At 30.1% G+C, this 24,256-nt stretch overlaps 1 protein-coding gene across 2 annotated transcripts in view; it reads left to right on the forward strand.

Moving 5' to 3' along the window:
- The window catches only part of LOC100166902 (lachesin-like), a 168,858-nt gene that overhangs the window by 128,039 nt on the left and 16,563 nt on the right, over positions 1-24,256 (forward strand). For both annotated transcript variants that reach the window (XM_029487009.1, XM_029487010.1), the window contains 3 exons: positions 4,973-5,094; positions 8,951-9,136; positions 20,174-20,372. In XM_029487009.1, coding sequence (XP_029342869.1) covers positions 4,973-5,094; positions 8,951-9,136; positions 20,174-20,372 — 507 coding nt within the window. The remainder of the gene's footprint in view (positions 1-4,972; positions 5,095-8,950; positions 9,137-20,173; positions 20,373-24,256) is intronic.

Raw genomic sequence — 24,256 nt, forward strand, 5'->3', positions numbered from 1 at the left:
GGGCAATAGAAATAAATTATAAAATTTTTTCAATTTAATAGTTGAATCAAATTTTTTATTGTAAATAGCAACACTTCAGAAATATATTTTAATATAATTAATATAATAATATAAATATGAAAATAATATAATAATGAACACAGCGATGTCATTTTGCCTGATATCATACAAGTTTTTTTCAAAGTTTTTATGGCCAAAGTATTATAATAAGCTTATTTATAAAATAATTTTAGTATAGCTAGCCTTTTTATGTTCAACTTCGAATAAAAAAAATTGAAGGAACATAAAGTTTTATATTTTAAAATTAATTTTTAAAAATGATTAAATTAAAAAGTTGATAAGACAAAAAACACATTTTTGTTATCAAATTCTCAGTTAAGGTCAAAATCTGTGGTCACTGTATACAATTGTATGTAGAAGGTTATTTGTCACGTATATAATGCGGATTCGGTTCGTAAATATCAATAATTCTAATCAAAACATCAATGTGTCATATTACCCTAATATGTCATATTAAGCCAGTCTCCCCTACAACTAATGATTAATTCTTCTTATAACACGTAGGTAACCATAACTATTATTCGTAACTACTAAATTAAACCTTATCAAATAGTGATATAATGTTTATAACATTATAACACCTTTATTCATGCAATAAAATGCATTTTTGAAAAAAATTTGGTTAACACCTTTATCCACTGACCCCTTCAATTATTGTTTTAAACCGACAAAAATAAACCAACATTCGTGGATATTGAACTCACACGCATAATAATATTATAATAATTGTAATTTATAACAATTTAATATTTATAAAACCCTATTAGAATTCCCGGTATTTCAGTTATCGATTAACCGATCTGTACGACCTCTGTCCTCTGCTTTAAAAATTTTAAATTATGTATTTTTTTTTACTGTAAATCAAGTAGGTATCCTGAATATTTTCAAAATTAAACATGAAATTATCTCATATTTATCTAGATAAAAATGTACTAATTTTTATCTTTATCTAGATAAAATTTAGTATAATTATCTTTATCTTTATCTAGATAAATTATTAGTCATCTATTCCCAACACTGTCAACCATACAAAAATAATACGATGGTATAATATTATTAATAATTGTACATTTATCAAGAACTACCAAAAGGTTTTATCTGAAGTACTTTTTGGTTCTTATTGGGCATTTTTTACATTTTTGTTTTTTTTTTACGTTCAGTTTTGATTAAAAAAAAACTTTGGTATAGTGTTACCATAGAAGAATTTTGTAAATTTTTAGATCTGCCAATTATTACAAGCCATTTACTACGAAAAATTATAATAACAGCTTCAAGTTTAAAATAGTTTAAATTAGCTTTACTGAATAATTTGATATTTTTCGATAGAACCATGTGCTGTCTCCGTCGTATACATACGTCCGACATAGAAAAATCGCGTTTAAGCAGTGTGAGTAGAACTCGCTCAATTTCGATTACAGAGTAAAAATACTTATTTTAAAATGAAAAGATGACAATATTTCGAAGAGCAAGACGATCGTTTTTTCATTATTCCAAATATAACACTCAATATATTGTTTAGAAATAACGACCATTACAACAATTTTAAACGACCTGTAACTTTTTAAAAAATATTTTATTTTGCACCGAAATATACTTCAATTTCATAATAAGTATTTTTATTCTAAAACTGATATCGATAGAGTTCTACTCAGACTGCGTAAACGTGTTTTGTCTATGTTTTACGTTTGTAAGGCGGAGACAACGCAGCTGGTGTGGAGTCCTCTTAAAAGCAGTTGTTCATCAAAGTACTAATAAATAAAATATATATTAATTTTAATGGAACGGTGTACCTACGCCATATGGTCATCGTCGTTCATCATGACATTAGATCAATTAGAATGAGGTTACTTATCGTAGGTATTTGTAATCGGCTAATCAGGCAAAATTAAATAATGCCACATAAGCCATTCTTCAAAGTTGTTTTGGTTATTTTCTGTCGATTAAACTAAATAGTAAATATAACAATCAAACAAATATTTCGAAAAATAATCTGAAATTACCTAGTCAGAATAAATGATACCTTTAACGTTAAAATAGTATTTCATATGGAAAATAAACTTTAACAGTGTTTAATTCTATAGATCTTATTAAAACAAATCATGCATACACATTTATCACTTGCGTTCAAAAGCTTCAACTTCAATCAAACATGCCATAAGTTATTACTACAATCTAAAAATCGAACCTCCCCGCGTGTGCGTCTTTTTAGTCTCTATTCACCGGTTAGTGCGAAATATATAAATACGCTCTGTAATTAAATAGGCAATAATATATTGTATTGTTTGAGGTCTCTGGATGCATTTACCGTAAAACAACGGATATTACACCAGGATCCGCGTTATGCGCAAAGTTACTGTGAATGAACGATACGTTGCGAGCGTTCGGTAAATAAATTAGCGAAGATACGTTGCCGGTGTACATTTTGCGTGACGTATCAACCGCATACAGAATTTGTCTGATTACAGTTTTAAAGATTTCGTATCATTCGCATCGCGTAATCTTATGATATTAATAATCCGCCTGGTTCGTGATTGCCACAACCTGCAACGTGTACGAGAAACGGTTCATTACGTTTTGTTGCGGTCGTAATATACAAGTTAATTCAACGTCTAACGAATTATTTGGTATTTGGACGGCAGTGATCTCGTCCTATTCCGTTTTGAGTTTATCGTTCGCTTAGTGGCATTTCTATCTGGTAATCTGACGAGAACCATAATTATATACTTCAATAGAGCACACTAGCAGCCATGCCTTTTTGCGAAATTTCATTTAAATCTAACTTACTATTAAAAATATTTGGGTGTGGAAATATGATCAAACATGAAATGGAATAAACAATTCAATAACACAAAAGACTAGAAAAAAGATTTATATCTCAAAATAGTCGGGAGGTACTAATGAGTACCTTCCCACTCAGTTATATTCACCGCTATTTCATTGAACAAAATTATTTATTGTACAAAATTATGTATAGCTTGTAATTATTCTTTTAATAAAAAAAAAATATATCTAAAAAGTAAGAAAGATTTAAGGTTGATTAACTTGGCACTGCAGATAGAACCAATTTTTTCATATGGAGTAATATGCTGGGGAAATTCTTATGACAACGTTCTCCCCCGATTGCAAGCCAATGAAAATACAATAATTATAAGATCACCTTAAAAAAAAAAGATTAAAAAATACCATACGATACAACTATATGAAGATTTTAATGTTCTAGTCATCAAAAACTTATATTTAAAATCAATAATTGTTTTGGTATTGGTACCAGGTTTTTAAAAATAATTATATTATACACTGGCCTCATAAAACAGGCTCACGAAAACAATATGAATTTGTCGGTACAAAGATTCTAAATTGAATACCAAAACAACTACACACTATTACCACTACATAAGTTTAAAAGAGACTTAACGGGATGGCTTCTTTCTGAATCTAACACTGATTCGTTATTATAAAAGCCTTATACTGTTGTGTTATGACCATTATTATATTTTCTACTAATGATTTTAGATTTATATTTAATTTTTGACGTTTCAATTTTATATAATATAATATTTTTTTACATTTTGTTTTATTACTCACTGGATGTACATTTTTTTATATTATATAATTAATATTTTTTAAGCAATATACGAATAAGTCATTAATAATTATGCTCATGTTTATAATATTATAATAACGCCTTCACATGAGGCGCAGTATTTTTTTTTTTTCTGAAAAATAAATTAATAATAACAAAAATAATCATGATAGTAATACTGTATCTATAAGTGCGCACACGATGTCAAACTATTTAACTATGTATTTGGAAACATATATTTTTTCGTTTTATAACTTAGGTATAATAATAATGTATTGTATATATTATGTTTGCCGGCGCAATGTATAGGCATTTTCGTTACATTGAATTGTAGCAGGTGGTTTTTGAACGGTATCCTATACTAGTTTTGATATTGGACTAATGAATATAACTTATCAACTACCCGTGTACACGATTAAATAAATTGATGAACAGTGAATGACCTCAAACTCACAGATTCCGAAGATAGGGTGACAATGAAGTGGCTGTTCGACTATTGCAGTACTTGAGCTTTAATAATAAATACATTGTTGTATAAACGTTGTTGTTTTATCATCAAAAAACAATTTGAACGTTGAATGAGCGGATAAGAATATTTCAGTGTATTAATATAATTAAAAAAAATCTAAGTTTCTTATACCCCAAACATGTTTAGCAAAACATTGAAAAAATCAATTTTTGCATTTCCAATATTTCTTGGAACGATATTTGATAAATTACTATTGACGAAAAAATACATTATTTTTATGGAGTGATTTACTTTGTATTAACATTATAAACACAGGTTCCTTAATGGTCATATCTTAATTGAAAACATGCATCGATAAAAAATAAGTAATCATTTATTATGAGCAACCATAAATGAATAATAACATGCGGATTATGTATTAAAATTAATAAAATATCGATAGTCAACCGGATATATAATTTTATTTACGAACATGTGTATTGATAACTAATAATTAATTAGTCTTTTATTTTTTATTTTTTTTTATTTGTATATTAAGATGTTCCTAGCCATGGCTATCTAAATCTATTGATATTAATTATAAACGTACATTTTTAACAATTTGAATAAGATAATTTAGTAATAATAAATTAATTAGTGTAAATAAACTATATTGTCACATTGCACATCGAATATTGTTGCAGGATAGCGTTTGGCTTAAAAATTGTTGATCAAATAAAAAGAGATTTGATCATAAATTAATAAAATCGCATGGATTATTTATTTCTATTCGTAGGTGCATCATTTTTTATGCCCAATAAATGTTCGTAAGCAAGTTTAATGAAACGTGTAATGAATAAATGGTGTATATTATGTTGCAGGTCAAATGCACGAACCAGACGAAATAATGCCTGAATTTTATGCGCCACTGGAAAATTGGACGGTGACCCAAGGCCGAGACATATACTTTACGTGCACGGTGAACAATTTGGGAAAGTACAAGGTAATAAATAATCGATCAATAAGCTATAACAAACTGTATCCAATGGATAATGTATTTTCAGTATATTTATTGTAACAACTTAATCAGTACCATGAAAATCATTTTATAAAGTTATAATTAGCCACCCCGTGACAATGAACCCTGACAAATAAAATAAAATAGATAAAATTAATAAAACAACAAAAAAATGTGGGCATATATTTACCTATCAAATTGGTGCACATAAGTTGTGTCGTATGACTCACTGTAATGTATGCGTTAAATTTGAATTAAATTATAACGCATTGTATACGAAAAACGATTCTGATTGGAGTTGAACTGTCAGCATATATTATTAAGAATATTGTATAATATTATTGCTGTTCAAGTAATTTATTTCACAATTCGAGATTAGTTTAAATAATAACTAAAATATTCTTCGTTTAAAAATCTAATTTCCTCCAATTTTGAACTTGAAATAATGTATAAAAAAAACCTGTGATTAAATATTTTTTAGATTTATTGGTAGCAGCATGAACTATTTATGGGAAATCTTTTTTTTAATTTTCAAAATACGAATTGAACATTATTAATTTTTAATTAGGTACCTATGTAGCTATAAAATAATTTGCAATTTTTCAGGATTTTGATGAATTTTGTCTACATTTTAACTTTAAATGTTTATTAAAAAAAATCGTGTCTATGAATCTTTAATGTTTTTAAACTGCTATTATGACGACTTATGAAGAACCTAGCATTAAATTTTAAAGATTTTTGATTCTGCAAAAATGTTTTATCGATATTTACAGAAAAAAAACTAATAAAAATGTATTATTCTTATAAATATTAAATAGTAAAAAGTTGAAGTATTTTTACTCCCTCAAAGATGAAGACAGTCATAAAAACAGAAATAAATACCCATCATTGGAAAATCAACACATTCATCGCTCCGTTCAGAATCTAAAATAAAAACTTTCTTGAATATCAACGGTAGCGGTGGTTCTGTCTGCAGTGTAAACAACACATATTTACTTATAACAATCTAATTCTTACAAGTAACCGTCGTCGTGCGTACGCGTGTGGGTTAAAGAAGAAATGTCCGCCCCGACGACCGTCTGCGCCACGTGCGGTAGGTGTTAAAGCGTGTTTTTCCGCCAATTTTACGTCTCATTTCACCGCGAAAAATGCCCAAAACAATTGCCGATATTTTTATTGACAGCTGCTCTAAAAATGACTTTTGATACTGACTAATGATATACGAGAGCCTGAAAAATATTTTAGAACAAGTGCCGAAAACCGGCCGGAGCGCGATAAGATTAATTGAGGAGAAAATAATTATTTATAGTGTTCTTAAAAAAAAAAAAGAGATTTTATTCTAATTTTTCGCGATCAGAGTAATATTGTTTAATATTTAAGCAAATAATATTTAAATCTGAGTCATTATTTGTACGTATTGCATTTTTATTATTTTTTGATAGATACTATAATTCTAATGATTTCTCCGTTTTCTTCTATGGCTCTATGGATTTGACCACAAATAACAATGTAAGTACTAAATTCTATAGTGTCGGTTAACCTTACACGATTGGTCCACATCTTACCGTTTCTACAAAAATCATTTTACAAACAATTTCACTCAATTGTTTCGTTGGACTAAAAGTAGACAAATGCGTTTTTATATTTTAAGTTTCCTTATTATTGTTCAACTGCATTCGACGTAAGAACGATAGTAAATATCTTATATTTCGTACTCAGAAACATTAAACGTGAATACAAATTTCAAAATGTTTTTTTATTTTTAATGATAATTATATTATAATTGGATCAGATGAAGTTACTTGATAATATAATAGTTAAGATACATCAAATAATAGCTGTTGTCACTCTTCATTTGGTTCCCTTTATTCATCTCAATATTTCTCACTCACTCATTCTATAACTGTGAGACATAAAATATTATGCTGGCCACTTTGTGTTTTTCACCACACTGCGTGTACTACACATAGTTTCAAGACTTATGCCATGAACGTTAGTTAAAAATTCGAACTTAGATAGATACAATAGTTGAATGGATAAAATAATATAATAACTATTAGTTAATTTCGTCAAAGTATTTGGAAATATAACATATAGTCTTATATAGGAAGATAATAATATGTGTGACCATACCAATATTTTATTTTCGTACACTCGGAGTCACTGTTTTTCTGTCTAAACGTATAATAATGCTGCGCCTCTGTGTGCTGCCATGGACGAATGTGTGTTAATTAAACTTTCTAATGGAAATTCCATATAAAAGCGTTCCGGACGAGATGCGCATGTGCTGTTGGCACAGATCGGGATGTGGGTACGTCTCAATATAATATATATAGAATACTAATAATTGAATATATAGACGCGTTTGGACAAAAAGTCGAATCATCCCAACGGTATTATAATATATATATAAATATAATATAAATAGATACACACAAAATTTCTTATTTTCCATGAGCTGATTGTGTGAACGGAACCCATCTGCTATTATTTTAAAACTATTGTAAAAAAAAAAATACTTAAGAAAAACCAAAGTGACATTACAGAACTATACAATACAAATATTGATATATTATGTGTATACATATTATATATTATTGAATATAAATACTTACTGAACGCATTTTTCCTTAAAAATATTATCTGTTATGAAATTATTGTAACCAATGGTACTTTGAGTGAATACTTAAGTAGGTAGGTACTTTAAAACTTCCCATCTTTTAGGACTGATCTTTACCCGATTTCTGCACATGGGGTTGGTCGTAGTCTTCTGACCGTCACTGGTCGATATCGAGTGAATCTATCATTGTTTTCAACCACACCGCATGAGTATTGAACGTAATAATAATAATAATAATGATAATAATAATAACAATAACAATAACAACAATAATATTATATACACCGGGTGTGCTCGGGATTTCGATCGAATAAGTTGCGTGCCGGATTCCGGTTCGACTGTCAACCACGCGCGTCCCCCACGCAACTAGGGGAAAACTCCGTGGGCGATCTTAACAAATCCAATAATAAAAACCCCAAGGTGCCCGATGTATAAGTGTATGTGTGTGTGTATGTGTGAACAGCATCCTCCGATGGAAAGGAGAATTGGCGTGTATTGGCGCTTGATTGGGTTCTTTGTCTGCAGCGTGTTTTATACGAGTGGTTCGTTATAATAACATTATTATCGGGCGGCGCCGAATAATATTATATAATAATAATATCATAGACCCTCGATCTCGGATCAACTTAAAAACGTCACGCGCCCTTCTATCCTCGTGGTCGTCCATCGTCCATACCACCGAAGATATTTTTTCCCGATATGTTATTTTATTTAACAACATATTATTTATTTCTTTTTGCGGAGGTCACGTACAGCGTTCGCAGACCCGCAATAATAAGGGACGCGCCAGTGTGTCTCGTTTTTCCGGGTTTTCATCAGAGCGTATAACTTTATTACACTATTATATACGTATATAAATATGTGAAACTCAAGTATATCTGCTTGCGCTTATCTTGTCCTCGCATTGTACCTTGATGTGGATAAGTTTTTTAAGTTATTCCATTTCGAGATTTTTTGATTCAATTTTTTTTTTACTTTGACTACGTACCTAACAACAATTCAATATACTATTATAATTATCAATGAAAATATTATATTTTACGTCGCATTTTTACGAAACCACGTTCAAAGTTGAGAATTTAATTATTTATAGTGCCCCAAATGAGTGACTGACCTACAAAATAAATATATTTGAAATATGTTGATCTTCTAATACATTACACTTCTACTACAGGATAAAATATTTATGAAGTTGTTTTTTTTTTACATTTTAATATATAGGTGGCTTGGATAAAATCGGATTCTAAAGCAATTTTAGCCATACACACGAACTTGATTGCTCACAATCACAGGCTGACCGTCACCCACAATGGACACAATACTTGGAAATTGCATGTGTTCAATGTTCAAAAAAACGATACTGGAAGTTACATGTGCCAAATAAATACGCAACCAATGATACTACAGGTATCGAAGAAAATTTGTATTTGTATGTAATAAATTAACAAAAAATAATATGTCACGTTAAAGATGTCCATATCTCTAGCACTTGTTTTTGCGTTCACTATTCACTCATATCGGCGCCATATAGTTGGTATTATGATTTAAAATTTAGTTAAGTAGTCCAAAACATGCCAAGATTTTGTTTAAATTTCACGGTTTTCTCATAGTTTTTAAATGCACGATTTATCTATTGACTAGGTATCGGAGAGTTTAAAAAATAATATCCTCTCTATAAAGTTAAATTTCTTTTCAGCTTATAAAGCACTATAAGTCGATGTGTATCACTATTATCAATTAAAATAAATTAATAATCGTCTATAGCCACATCTTATTTTTTTGTTCGCCATTAATAATTGTTACTTGTGAAATAACACGACGTGTCGTCGTTGACGAGGCGTACTTTACATAATTTCATTATTTAAAATATTTTACATGAGACTATCTATTTAAAATTAAACTTGACTAGTTTTTCTAATTTATATTGTATATGTACCTACACGCCCAACGCCTACAATCTACATTACGAATTGCTTTATTACAAAACAGTTGGGTAGTTCATTTTAATAACTGTATATTATTCATTGTGCTCAGAACAGAAATGTTCGTCTTGTCATTTTCACCCCAGTATTGTCAACTTGTTTTTCTGACGTGCTATTTAATGTAAAGTATAAGTTTATGTTTATAGATTATGTAGACAGTAGGTAGCTCGTATAAATTTTTTTAAACATATTATTATGTATGATTTTGTGCTGCTTACAGTTATTTAATTTTTTTAACCAATTTTTTTCTAACGTTTTTGTTGTCATGGTTACTTATTAACAAAAACATTTATATGATTCATAGATTTTTCTTGTAGAGGAAAAATATCGAGCAGCGTGCTATGATTTACTTTTACATAATGCGCAGCGTTAATCTCGCTGCTGTGTTTGGAATCATTATCATTGTAATATAATTTAAGTTAAATAAATATGTGCAGATAAATTTACCATCTTGACGTAATGACGTTATGTGATAACAAAATATTCATCGTAAAACGTATTTAATTAATTAAAATCTATTTTTAAACGTTTATTTTAAAACTAGCCACAATTATATTGCCATATAACTTAACCTTATTTTATTTAAACAGCGTTTACACGAGTTTAAAATTTTAGATCATCGTATCCAGATATTTTATGATTAACTAATTGTATGATCTTAATACGGCTAAAATATATCAGTCATTATATTTATAACTGTTTTTAACTTTTTCGCTTAAACTGTTTGAAAAATCCTTATAAATTTAATTATTATTTTATGTTTAATCCAAAGGATAACAATAATTTTTATGATTATATTTGGCAACATAAACCTTTAAAGAATAATGTGAGTTCGCATACAAATGATGTTTTTTCTGTCGATTTACATACATAAATGCGATAATTTTAACATATTTTACCAAAAGTTTTGTAAAGTTAAAATAAGCGCAAAACTAGTTATGTGCCGTTTATATATTTATATCCTGGAGATGTTCTATAATAAATATAATAGAACTCAAAAATTCAAAAATTCTCACAAAACCTATAATCATACCTATATTAATATTGAAATATAAAAAATACACATATTCATATACACATCATACATAAGTATTAGATATTTTCCTCAATTTATCAGTATAGTTTTGCAGTTTTTTTATGATGAGTAAGGAAACAAGTTTAAGCTAAGTTAATTTCATTAATAGTGTTGAAGAACGTTAATACCAAGTTTCAAGTAAATTTAACAGTAAAAATATTATTTACCATACAAATTTTGCACCCCTTGCCACCACCTGATCAGTTAAATTTCTAAAAAAACATTTTCAATGATGTCTACAATATAAAATTAACACCCTCTCCTAATTTAAAATATTTATCCACGTAGCTGACTTTCAATCACATTAAAGTGGTTATTTAGTTTCACCCCCTTAAGAGTTCTCAGAATTCAATTTCATCAAAATTGGTTTAGTGGTTTAGCCATATAAACGTAACAGACAGACAGTATTACTTTCGAATTTATATTGTTTAAGTATTGATAGTTAATATGAATTAGTTTGGATTAAATATATTTGTTATAGGCCATACCTATGCACATCCTAAAAGATCCTCAACAAAACACATTTTTTAATACGATGCATTGGATCCTTACTTAAGGCGCCCGGTGCCAATGAGATTTCGACCTCAAAAACACGGTTTACGGTAATAATGATCCTGCCCTGTAGAGTTAACCAAATTTGATAATTTTTTTTTTTATTAATAGAAGTGAATATTCTTCAGCCCGCATCGAACTCCTTTTTTCGATATTTTCATCTCAAACTTAATTATAAGTCTTTAAAAATGACAATTTTTAGCTTTTTTTATCAATTATTTTATACTATTATTTAAAATAAAATACAAAATCAGAGATTGATGCGGGCTTAGGAAGTCTTTTTCTTTCAGATAAAAAAATACTCATCAAAATCCGACAATTCTATAAAGCTTGAGAGTTATTCCCGTAAAGTAATTTTTTTCGATATAATACACACTATCAACCAACCCTAAATAGTTATCGGGTAGTAGATTAGTGGAAAAGTCTTATTATTGAGGTAGCAACTAAAATATAAAATTTAATTTTCAAATTTTATAGAATTGTGGAAAATTTGAAAAACTGGCACCGGGACCCTTAACGCGTTCCATCAAACCGCAATAATATTCGTCAAAACTATAATGAAACGTGAAATAATATGTTATTGACGTTAGAACTGACGACTTGATAATATTATATAATATTTTCGACTTTCGTCTATATCTATAATATAATGTATATGTGTTAGTTTTTTTTTCAAAAGCTTTTCTTCCAAAAGTTACCTTTGTTCGAATGCTCAGTTTCCTTTCATAATGTTTAGCCCTCGTCGAACTGTTTCTTGCCACGTCCTTATAACCACATTTCAACCATCTAAGAAGTCAAAACTTTATCAAAATAATTAAAAGAAATTGTTCAACGACACACACGCGTCAACTAGAAACGATATACTTTTCTAAGCTAAAATAAAAGTTTACTTTGGTGATTTTGGATTTTATTGACCTTCGGTTCAAGTGTAGGAGTGATATTTTTCCTCAACTAATAACATTATATTGATTTATTATCATCTAATTAGATAAATTGTACATCATTAATTATTTATTACTTACATTATACCTGTATTAAGCTATATCCATTTTAGAAATTAATATTGCATAAAAACACTGGGTATATAAATATAAAAAACTAATAATAATAATATTTATCTATAAAATAGATTCATAATATATAATTTCAATTTATTACAGGGATCGAAATCGGTTTAACCGGTTTTTTGGAAAACCGGTTAAAACCGCGGTTTTCTCATTTCTAAACACTGGAACTGGAACCGGAACCAAAAGCTTTAAAAAAACCGTTTTCAAAACCCAAACCGAAACCATAGAATTGAAAAACCGTTCTTGTACCGTTTTTGAAACCGGCCCTTATATAGTTAGGTAATAGATAATAAAAATCGAGTCTACAGTAATTAGATAGGAAAATAAAATGGAAATTTTTAAAAACCATTCCAAAAACCAAAACCGAAAATTTTCTAAAACCGTTCTTTAAACCGATAAAATATTTGAAAAACCTTTTTTGAAACCGAAACCAAAACCAAAAAATTTTAAAAACCGATCTTAATACCTAAACCAAAACCAGAAAATTTAGAAAACCGTTCTCAAGAACTAAAACCGTAACCGTTAAAATTTGAAACGGTTTCGATCCCTGATTTATTATAAGATTGTTGGTATCTAATAAGTATTTATAATACCCTCTCCAATGTTAAATATGTGTAGTTTTACAATTTAAATTGTAATAATAAGTAGACATCGTGATATTAAATTAGAACATTCAAATCAGATAACATTCAGGTTTGGTTAACCTATTAAAATAATACGCCTTAAATATTTTATACAAAGATAGTGGACATTTTCAACGTGCAAACCAATTGTTGCTCGATTGCGTACTCTAAACTTTTTTGAGGAAAACGATTCCATTCGGTTTTTTTTTTAACAAACAATGAACTGTGAATGGCGATAAAAATCCAACGATTGTATACGATTTTCTGTGTAATGTTTTGAATTGAAAATTACTAACGAAAAATGTGATTTAATAATTTATTATATATTTAATTTTTACAATAATAATTTTAAAAATCAAATCAATTATAAATTTATATTGTGGCATTTGGTACAAGCCGCCACTGGTATAGGTACAAATGGTTGTTGTATATTAGATCAAACATAGTGAAGTTTCGCTAGCTCATAGATATTTGAATATTTCATTATTTATACAATGTATAATGCTATAAATTTAACGAATTTCATATCTAAATAAAAAAATTGGGTTGTGTTTTGCGGCAGTAGGTAAACAGTTTCAAGATTTAACATTTCGAAGGGTCATAATATATATTATAGGCATAAGATTTATCACCTAAACAGCTGTTCTGTGGTGACGTTACAATACGAGAGGGACGCAGGTTAATACGCTGTCGTCTGTCCGGTATAACGTGCAAGGGTCTGATACAAATTGGGCTTGAAGTACGATGGGGTGGATGGGTTGGGATGATATGGGTGGAGTTGTGGTGGCGATAGTTATGGAGGTTGTATATAGTTGGTGGTCGTGGTGGTTTGGCGGTATTCGGTGCGGTATTAGTAGCGGTGGACAGACATTTTTGAAAACGTCCCGCGAGTAAATTGTCCGGCAGAAAGACGAATGTAGCACGTGGGTGATAAGTGGGGATTTGTTTGAGTGTGTGTGTGTGTGTGTGTGTGTGTGTGTGTGTGTGTGTGTGTGAAACGCAACTCGAGGAACATAAAGGTAGGTATTATAACGGTTTTAGGGGTTAAGACCACCACCACGGACTTGTTGTTTGTGTTCAAGCACGCCCGCAAGATCAACTCGTTCCACGGTGGCTTATTAAAAACGTACACGACCAATTAGTTTAATATGACGTATAAATATGCTTCCTCTTTTATTTTTCGTGTTTTAAAACCGCCAACGTTAAATAATTATAATATTAATATTTAATAGTACAATATAGTAATAATGAATAATAGATAACATAACTTAACCTTATTATTATATTACCTAGTGAAGGTACGGCTGAAAACGTCAAATAAGCAATAACTATATACCGATGTAATATAATAGTTATAATAAAAATCATGACGTCTTCATACTTTCGTTTTTATAATAATAATATAATTCAATGTATTGTTTTTTTGAAAATACTTTTAAAAATGTCTGCTTTAGGACGTAATGCGTAAACTGCTTAACGGTTATAAAACACACATGGACGATATACAGATTAACAAAATGTCGGTGTACTTATTCATACTTCGTAGTGTTTTTTATTGTATCAGTTAATGATATTAAGATATTAAGGTTTAAAAAAAAATATGAACAAGAACCTATACCTATAGTTTTTGTATTATATATATTTTTTTTGTGCTTGCAATTGATATGGCCAACAATTATATAAATTGCACACTGATAATAAACCATTATCACAAATAAAATATAGTTTGTATATAGGATCACAGGTCATAGTTACATAGAATATTATTTGTATGGATTGTAATCTCAAATATCTGTGAGTAGAATATATATTACTTCATCCACCGGCGTAGATGTTCTCTTGAAAGAATTTCATTGGGATGATTGCATATCAGATTTTAGTGGAATTATTCATTTTTATTTTATTATATATTTAGTTGTTAGACGTGAAATGTTTTATTCATTATTATTTTTGTTTTTTTTTCTTGTTATGCCTATATAATATTATTATTTTGTTGCGATTCAAATTTATATTTGTTTATAATGTTATGCATGTGATCTGTCTGATTTTACCAAAAAGGAATGGAGCTTCATTCATTGTCCTAAGATAAATTTTATGATTTTCCGTAGTACTTACAATTCCAAATAGGCGTGACCAACATGGCACTCACTCTACATGTGCCTTATACCTTTGCAACTTTCCAAGCATTGTTGATTGTAAATATTTGTTTCTTAAAATAAATATTTGGAAACTTGAAGTTACGTAGTTCAACAATTACGATTTAATTTTAGTTAGATCATGTTGATTTTTTTTTACACGTATAATTCAAATCTTAAAAATTTAGCAGTAAATAGTATTCTACATTATATTATATTGATCAGAGAATAAAAAAAATAGCGTACTAATATAATAATACCTTTATAATAAATATATATATACAGGGTTATTCAAAATGATTCATCCGATTTAAAGTGCTAATATTATTTTATTTTTTAGGTTTTTAAACAATATGTTATACATTAAATAAAAGAAAAATATGCCAAGTTTAATTAACTGTATCTATAAATGTTCTATGTGAGCTCCTTTGGTTACACGAATAACATCTAGTCGGTAATCAAATTCATACCATACTTTTTACAGCATACCTTTTGTAATCGACTCCGTGGCTGTTGTTATTCGATTTTTCAATGCATCTAGATTTGATGGCAGTTATGGTATGTACGAAGTGTCTTTAACATATCCCCAAAAGAAATAATCACATGGCATTAACCATTTTATAGCCATTTTAAATCGGATGAATCATTTTGAATAACCCTGTATTTTTACCAACTTTATATTATGATTATAATTTATAACAATCAAATGTTTACAGATATATTCAACAGCAGAAATTATTTGCAATAATTAAATTTATAAAAAAAAAAACTAGTTTATAAACGGTATTCAGTATTGGTATTTAAACTTTATACTCTGATAAAAATCAAAAAAAAACATTGGAGTTTAAAATTAAGTATTTATTAGAAGGGGAAAAAATAATTGAAGAGTTAAAGAACACTACAGAAAAACACAAAAGTTTTATGCGTTTTTTTTTTTTGTCCTTATCTACCTACATATATAATATAATAGGTCCGTATATAAGTGTCGTTAAACGATTAATTTTTTTTCTACCATGCTCGGAAAACTATTGAAGTACAATTTTATTGTTTTGAAAGCTGCGAATAATTCATAACTTGATTGTAGTTGTCCGAACGTTTATATTGATAAACGATAAAAAAAAAAATCACCCATACATTTATTCCCATAACCTCGTAAATCCGTCTTTAAAAATCATTCGTAAAAAAATTAAAATTAAAATAAAAAAATAAAAAAATAACCGTTCAAACATTTGAACTTTTTTTCTTCTTCCTTTTCGCACTCTATTCTTCGCCAATTACTATATCGCCTCGTAGACGTACATAATATAGCTGTTGTAAAGTTATGTATCTCACGACTAGTCCATTGGAAAGTAAAAAAATGTCTCTTTTTGTTTTTACCTCACTCGGTTGTCGTACAAACGCCCCTGTACCACCCTCCAGTCTGAGCAAGCGTCTACCCACTCATACCACCCTGTCCGGGCCTATGCCACTTCCCACTGCTCCCGGCCGTGAAATCCAACACACAACTTTACCCACTGTCGCGTTCATTACCGACGTTCATTAAAAGTTGCGCAGGTAAGAGATTTCTCGCGCAAAACGAAAATAAATAAATAAATAAAATACAATCACCCACCTTGGTATCGGTGGGGCAGACGCAGACATGTCTCGTGGCGGAGGGTGGTGGCGTGTAGGGGGTGACGAAGAAAAATACAGCGTTTCCAAAAACTTGCCCACTCACCGTATCCTTATTTCTCGCGTCATTTGCCAACGGCCGCAATTTCAGGTCACGTATTATTTTTCCTAGGTTGTTTTTTTTTTCTTTCCTTTTAAATTGTATCGTTTCCTTTTCTTTCGCCTTCCATATAGACTGTGTGGTGTCGGCCCAGCTTTCACTTCTGATTAACCGATTTCCATCAAAAAATAATAGTTGGCGCACGGCGCTTAAAAGATTTATATAATATACAGAGTGATTCACCAAGTTTGCTCACCCCATGTTTTCCTTTCTTAATGAATTCATTCGAATTTTCATGATGGCGTTAGTTTGAAAAAAATTATGTAGGTATCTAAATTCAAATTCAAACGACTATAGTTTCTGAGCTATTAAAATGTATATAATATATAATGTACAGCTCTTAAAAATAGATTTACCTTTGTACAAACTCTGAAAATCAACACACCATGTTCACAAAATATAAAGTTACCTATAATATCCATGAGGACAGAATGCTTTTCACAAAACATACGGTCGTTGTCCCCCATTAAACATGATAGGTAGGTATAGGTCTAGATAGGTACATGTATTTTTAATGTTATTAATTGATGATTAAATAATTTTGGATTCTGTGCGAAGTGGTGAATATTGGTGAATTGGTCTTATATTGATGTATGTTTTCTTTTAGGGAGGGTGGTGGTTGACTCCACATTTAGAAGCAGTTAAAATGCTTCAGTTTTTAACTTTGAGAACGGTTTTTGGTACACAATTAATTATTGTTGTTACTTTGGGTGATCAAAGCTAATCATTTCCAGTATTTTTGAAAACACTTTGTACACGTTTACCAAGTATTTGTATTCAAATTTACTAGACACTATAAAATTGTATGTGTACACTGTACAGCAATACACCTATTAATCATTATGTGAATACAATATAATATACACGTACTCATAATATTATATTTTCAGTCTCCAACATTTGCGCTATGGTTTTTTTATTTTTTCGACGAATTTTCGACATTATTGGTAATCAATAAAACGTTCCGATATCAAATATTAGTTCTACTAAAATGTATGCAATATTACATTTTGGCTTAAACTTGAGCGACGGCTTGTGAAATTATGTTTCACCGTATATTGGAAATGTACAAACATGCAAAACATTATTACCTATTTACATAAAGCCGTCATAAATCATAATGCTCAGAATCGCCTAATGATTCGAAGAACAAAATGTAGGTATAATTGTGTTTATTTTTCCTGAACAATTATTATTTAAATTATAATGTTTGAAAAATACCACGAAATAAATTATTAAATCTTAAAACTAACCGTTTAATATAGGTAACTGATTTGAAATATTTAAATCAAATAAAATAACATAAATAGTAAACATTATATTTTGATTATGAAACGTATCTTGTTTCTGTTAAGATTAATATAATATGAATATAAATTAATTTAATATTTTAGATCTACATTATGACAATCATTGTATAATTAAGTTTTTAGAATAAATAACAATACATTTTGTAATTTCTTTTAATTTTATATTATCACTACTTAATTAAATGAATAAAAATATTATACCAATCAAACAATTTTATTTCAGGAAACTTTTTTAATATCTACAAGTTTCAAACAAACAACTCCCCTTATAAGTCCATTCAAACTAAACCATTGCGAAATTTAGGTTAAGTCAATTAAAAGCATTATCTGGTAACTCCTTCTAAAGCTTTATTACTCAAATCGTACCCCTGTTTGAAGGTTCCATAAACGCATAGAATAACTCGCATACCTTTACTCCTTGCGAACTGATAATATAGAATTTTAATTATTTAATTTTTATAATCATTCATTCGTTAGCTTTAATTTTAATCCCAACTAATCTACTTAAAAGCCAATAATAATAACATTTTTATTACAATAGATAGGTAAATCATGTGATAATTTACTTGACGGCATGACTTAATGGATGATAATAAAAAAACCGTTATGGTGTAATACACGTCATTATAATAATTTTATTAAAGCAGTAAGAAAATCCGTAAATCACAATTTTTAATTTTGTACGAAGAAAAAAAAATATCTTCGATTATGTCAGGAATGACGAATCTTCGATCGTAATTATTATCATTTCTTATAACAATATTTTTATTTGCAACAATGTTATTACCTACGTGATCCGATTTGTATGAAAGTTTATTCGGTTTAAAAAGCTGATAATGCACCGAGACACTGCGATAGTCTGGACGTACTATATCTAATGCCAAGAGCACAAAGGTTTTGTTTTTAAAAAATTAATATGAAAAACACATGACAACCGCTAAAGTTTTGACAGAACGAACGAGGCTTAGGAGTGCCAAAATAAATTATAATATGTCCACACATATGAGTATGACATAACATACCACCTCATGTGCTACGTACTCATTTAGTTTAAAAAATACATTTTGCTGAAATTAATAAAACAGATAAATAAATAATAATTTAAATACAAACCAATAAAAAATGTTTACATTTATTATAATAGTATTGTTTATATAATAGATTACATTTTTTATTTAATAACACAAATTTGATAATTTTTAAAACAAGTGAGCATAAATATCTCAACAAATTTTTAAACAAAAATTTAAAATCCAAACCATAAGTGCTTATTTAGAACTTCTTAAGCGCCCTCAAGGGTCCTAGCACCCCCTCCCGTGTGCACCTTTGCTTATACGCCCAATATCTTTAATCATAATATAAAACTACAAAATTGCGTTATATACGGCGTGAGTAGGTAATGTCTGCATAATTTCATTGCGTGTACAGAGCCACAAAATTGAACGGCGTGGTGGGGTTTTAATGTAAAACTATACTTAATAGGAATACAATATATTATATCTCATGCTTGTATATTTTATTCAAAGCGTGTAAAGTCAATATTGTTTTTTAATAGTTTAATGGTGTAATTGATAATGCGTAATAAATTACATAGACGCGCATTACGTATCTAACCAGGTGTATCGAAATATATTTTGGCGGGCGAGAGCACTACCGTCCTAAGTCCTTATAATATACAACTTATGTACGCATAGGTATTACTATTATTATTATTATGTATACGGTGCGTGTGGCCGCATGGGTACGACGAGGAAAGCTTTTGTAAAACCGCTCTCGAAAATCCAATTTTAGCGAATCGATTTGATATAATATAATGTGATATCTATATATTGCATACGATTTGTATATTTTTATTTTTTACAAACTTTTTTTCATACGTGAAATAAACTGGCACGTAATGCAAGTAAACATAACATTTTTGCATTTCAGACCGGATACTTGGATGTGCGGATCCCACCGAACATATTGGACGAGGCAGACATCGAGGGCCCGGGCAGCGCGGCCATGGAAGGTGGAACTATACGGTTGCGGTGCCGGTCCACTGGTAAACCGGAACCAAAAGTTCATTGGAAGCGCAAGGACAACCGTCACATTGTCATCCGGTCAGACGGGGCTAGAGAAAAACAAGGTTTGTGCCTGTAAATAATCTGTTGTATAGGTTAGGTTAGGTCAAGTCTATAACTGAAAATAACAGATACCTATTAGAACCGGATATTTACCAGAGCCAAATTTAATTAAATATACATGCCTTGAAATATTTAACATTTGAATTTCAAATATAATGTATCGTAAAAATAATTTATGATAGTTAGCATTTAATATACATATTTTTTATCTGTGGTCAAAAGATTTTGTTTGTCCTAAAATCAATAGTCATATATATTTTTTAGGTTGTGTACACTCAATTGTCCTTGTTTTTTTTCAAAAAAAGGTTACTGAATTGCTTTATTGCTCTTATTTTAGGTTGTGACCATCTTGTACTGGAATCACCTCTAATAGATATAATTAATAAATTTCTAGTTTGAATCTCAAACATGTGTTTTTTTTTTAAATTAAAACAATTATGAATGCACACATGATGGTTAATCCTGAAAGATATAAGTACAACCTTAAACTATAAAAAAAAATTAATAAATTAAATAAATTGAATAATAAGTCAATGCTAAATTTTATAATAAATTTGTGGTATTGAAATAATAATATAAATTCAATATAGGACTATAATACTACGCAAATGTTAGTATGAATATAACAATAATAAATAATTAAATTTTTAATTGTCAAACAATTTAGGTCTAACAATAAATAATTGTAAAAATTATATTAAATATACCAACACAGCAATAATAATAAGTAATATGGAGACGGAGTGGCCGAGTGGACTAAGGCGTCAGTTGCGACGCACACCGTCGCTGGTTAAAACTTGACCACGGGTGGCATTTTTTTTCGGGCAGTCACGGTGTCCGGAGAGAGAGGCCATCCCTCACCCAGGCATGGCAGATACCTATACGGGTGCCCACTTAGAAATTCTGCCAAAACACACACACACGTGTTCAAAATCTACAGTACCCTCCCCCACAGTTCCACATGCTAATGACCTCTGTTGTCAAAGCCTCAACCCAAAAAAAAAAAAAATAATAATAACTAATGAAAGTGAATATAATAATAAATAATTATGTTTATGCCGGCTAATATATAACAATAAATAATGAAGGAAGAAAAATGAAATCACAAATGTGCTTAAGCTGGCAAAGCAACTATGTAGTTAATATTTTTGAACATTATGGAAATCGTTATAATAATCTACATATGCTATGGAAGGTAATTCGAGTAGGCTTTTTAGGTATACTCGAATTGCCCATAAAAACACCAGGAGGAAATTCGAGTCAAAACATGTTATCTACCCAGATTTGGGAGGAAATTCGTGTTCGTCCATATAAATGCATCGTCATTCCGGGCAACATTTAATTATCCAAAAACTACTTGGTAAAATATCTGCTATAAAATATAATATCAGAAACACACAAATCACGTCTCGTATACGTGTTTGGGCATAACATTATTTCGGTTCGTTTGAATCTCTTCGCCATAACAATCTTATAAACATAAAGGGTGGCGGAGGAGGTGGTCGTGCGCTTGGTTGACGTGAAAAAATTTAAAATGATGATATCAATTGTTTTTTAATTACACCGAAACGCGATGGAGTTGCTTACTACTTCTATACTAGTATACTACTACTAATACTATACGAATGCCACTACTATTACTACCACAACTGGCGACTGGTGCTGTGTACCATCGCAACACAGTAGTTTGACGTTTGCGTTCAAGACGATTTTTCCAGTTTAATTCACGCTCAGTTTCAAAACAATATTAACTCGGTTTAAAAACAAACCAGAACGGAAAAGTGAAGGGAGAGTGTAAGAACATTGTAAAGTTATATAAATGAATGTTATATATATATTATTTTGCCTTTTTTTCGCGGCAGTCTGTTTTTCTCGCGCCAAGCACGAGAAGAGAGAGAAAAATGAAAAAAAAAAAAGAAAACGATATCCCGTCTGAACCCGACATCGTTCTCGGGAAAAACTGTTTCTCACCCTCAGCTCTCCACCACTTCCCGGCGACGTCTCGGAGACCACTTTCCTCCACTCGAACACCCCTCACGTCGTTTGTGGCCCTGTTCCGACCCCACTGCCCCTAAACCACGTGGTTCCGCGGCTAGCAATAAGAAATCAGTCGTTTGTAACGAACAAAGACAAATGTTATAAAAGGCCGCCGCTACCACTCGCAAACCGACCCCTCCCCCCCTCTCCCGTCATCCATCTTCACGACTACGCGGCAAGCACGCCACTAACGAAAAGCCACGGCCGTCCATTCACCCCCGCCCCATGCCGGTGCGCGGATATCAAGCGGCAAATAAAAATCCGCTGTTATTTGTCAAAACTTTGAACCGGAAGCAACTCTCTCTCTCTCTCACTATATATATATATATATATATATATATATATAAAAATATGAATACATATACAACACTACTGCTTCCACTATAAATGTTACACTATATATACAGCTGGTAAATGGTAATATATATACACATATGTATAAGTTATTCCTGTCAGTGCGCGTGGCCGATCACTGATGTACGTGGATCAAAGACGATCTCTATACATTGTTATATTGGTATATTAATAATACATAATGCTATACAAAATACACGGCGTGTCGTCCAGAAAAATCTACGATCGATGTGCGTTTTTCGACTTGACATAACTAAAATATGATACGATGCACCCCCCCCCCCCCCTACTGCAGTTGAATCACACACGATGGAGTGGTTTGCGTGTGTTTCGAGTACGCATCGTTAGATCCGCCCCCGTCGTCAGATAAGTCGGTCCACACATATTATGCGCTCCAACCCTAAGACATTTATTCCCATAATACCCCCAATCTTAATTTATGATTGTTTTATTACTCATCACTCGAGATTATATTAAAGGTATTTTTTTTTTCAATACAATACAATACTTCGATCCTAATGGCGATCGTTTTTAAACGTACTTTGCGTTCAAGTTAAATAAACGAGAAATGTATTCATTCTTAAAACAGTTCAATAGAGTGAAGAGAATTATACTTTGTTTCATATTGTTTTTTTTTCTTACAAATGTATACTGTATTGTTTTAACATTTCAACTATATTGTTGTACTTTTAATATACCAAAATAAAAAAAAACTTCATTTATTTCTACAATTTGGCATCAGAAATAATTTTTATAAACTAGACAAGTTAAAATAACTTTTATTTAACATATTTTGAATTCTTTATCTAAAAAAAAAAACATTAATTGTACTAAGTGCTAATTTTTATAAAAAATAATCTAAAAAAAAGTTTTAAATTTATTTTTGATATTTTTCTTTATACAATTTAGCCCTTAGCAATATTTATTGAAGAATATTTTGGAAGTTGTGAGATATGTCAGTTACATATTTTTAAATTTAACTTAAATTTGCATGTTCGGGTTTTTTCTTTTACACAGTTATTTAAAAATATATTGTAAGAAAAAAATCATATACTGCTTTATTACATAATATTTAGTATTTACATAGATACAATAAATAGTTATGTGTATAACGCATTATTCTTGTAGATATTTATTGCAGTTGTAAACTAATAAAAACACGAGTCCTACTTAAAAATTATTTAAATGGTCGTCTACAGTATTATAATATACGCAAAGCCCGTAAAGGACGTAACCGATCTATCAAATGAAATATTTATCGATTATATTATATTATCAAGTATCTTTCTGACCTCCGTGTCCTTGTATACAGTCACCTGGTTACTATACTCTGTCCAAGTTAAGAAACACAGTCAATTTTCTTCGGTGGCAGTCAGGCGACACCGCGGTTTGTCACCCCCACAAAGTTCACTTGACTATCTATACACCTGCCGTATAGGTGTAGTGTTGCTAAACCCCTGCGCACAATTCGGCCGCCGACTGTATAATTTCTTTA

This window comes from Acyrthosiphon pisum, chromosome A1 (assembly GCF_005508785.2).
Source record: "Acyrthosiphon pisum isolate AL4f chromosome A1, pea_aphid_22Mar2018_4r6ur, whole genome shotgun sequence".
NCBI lineage: Eukaryota > Metazoa > Arthropoda > Insecta > Hemiptera > Aphididae > Acyrthosiphon > Acyrthosiphon pisum.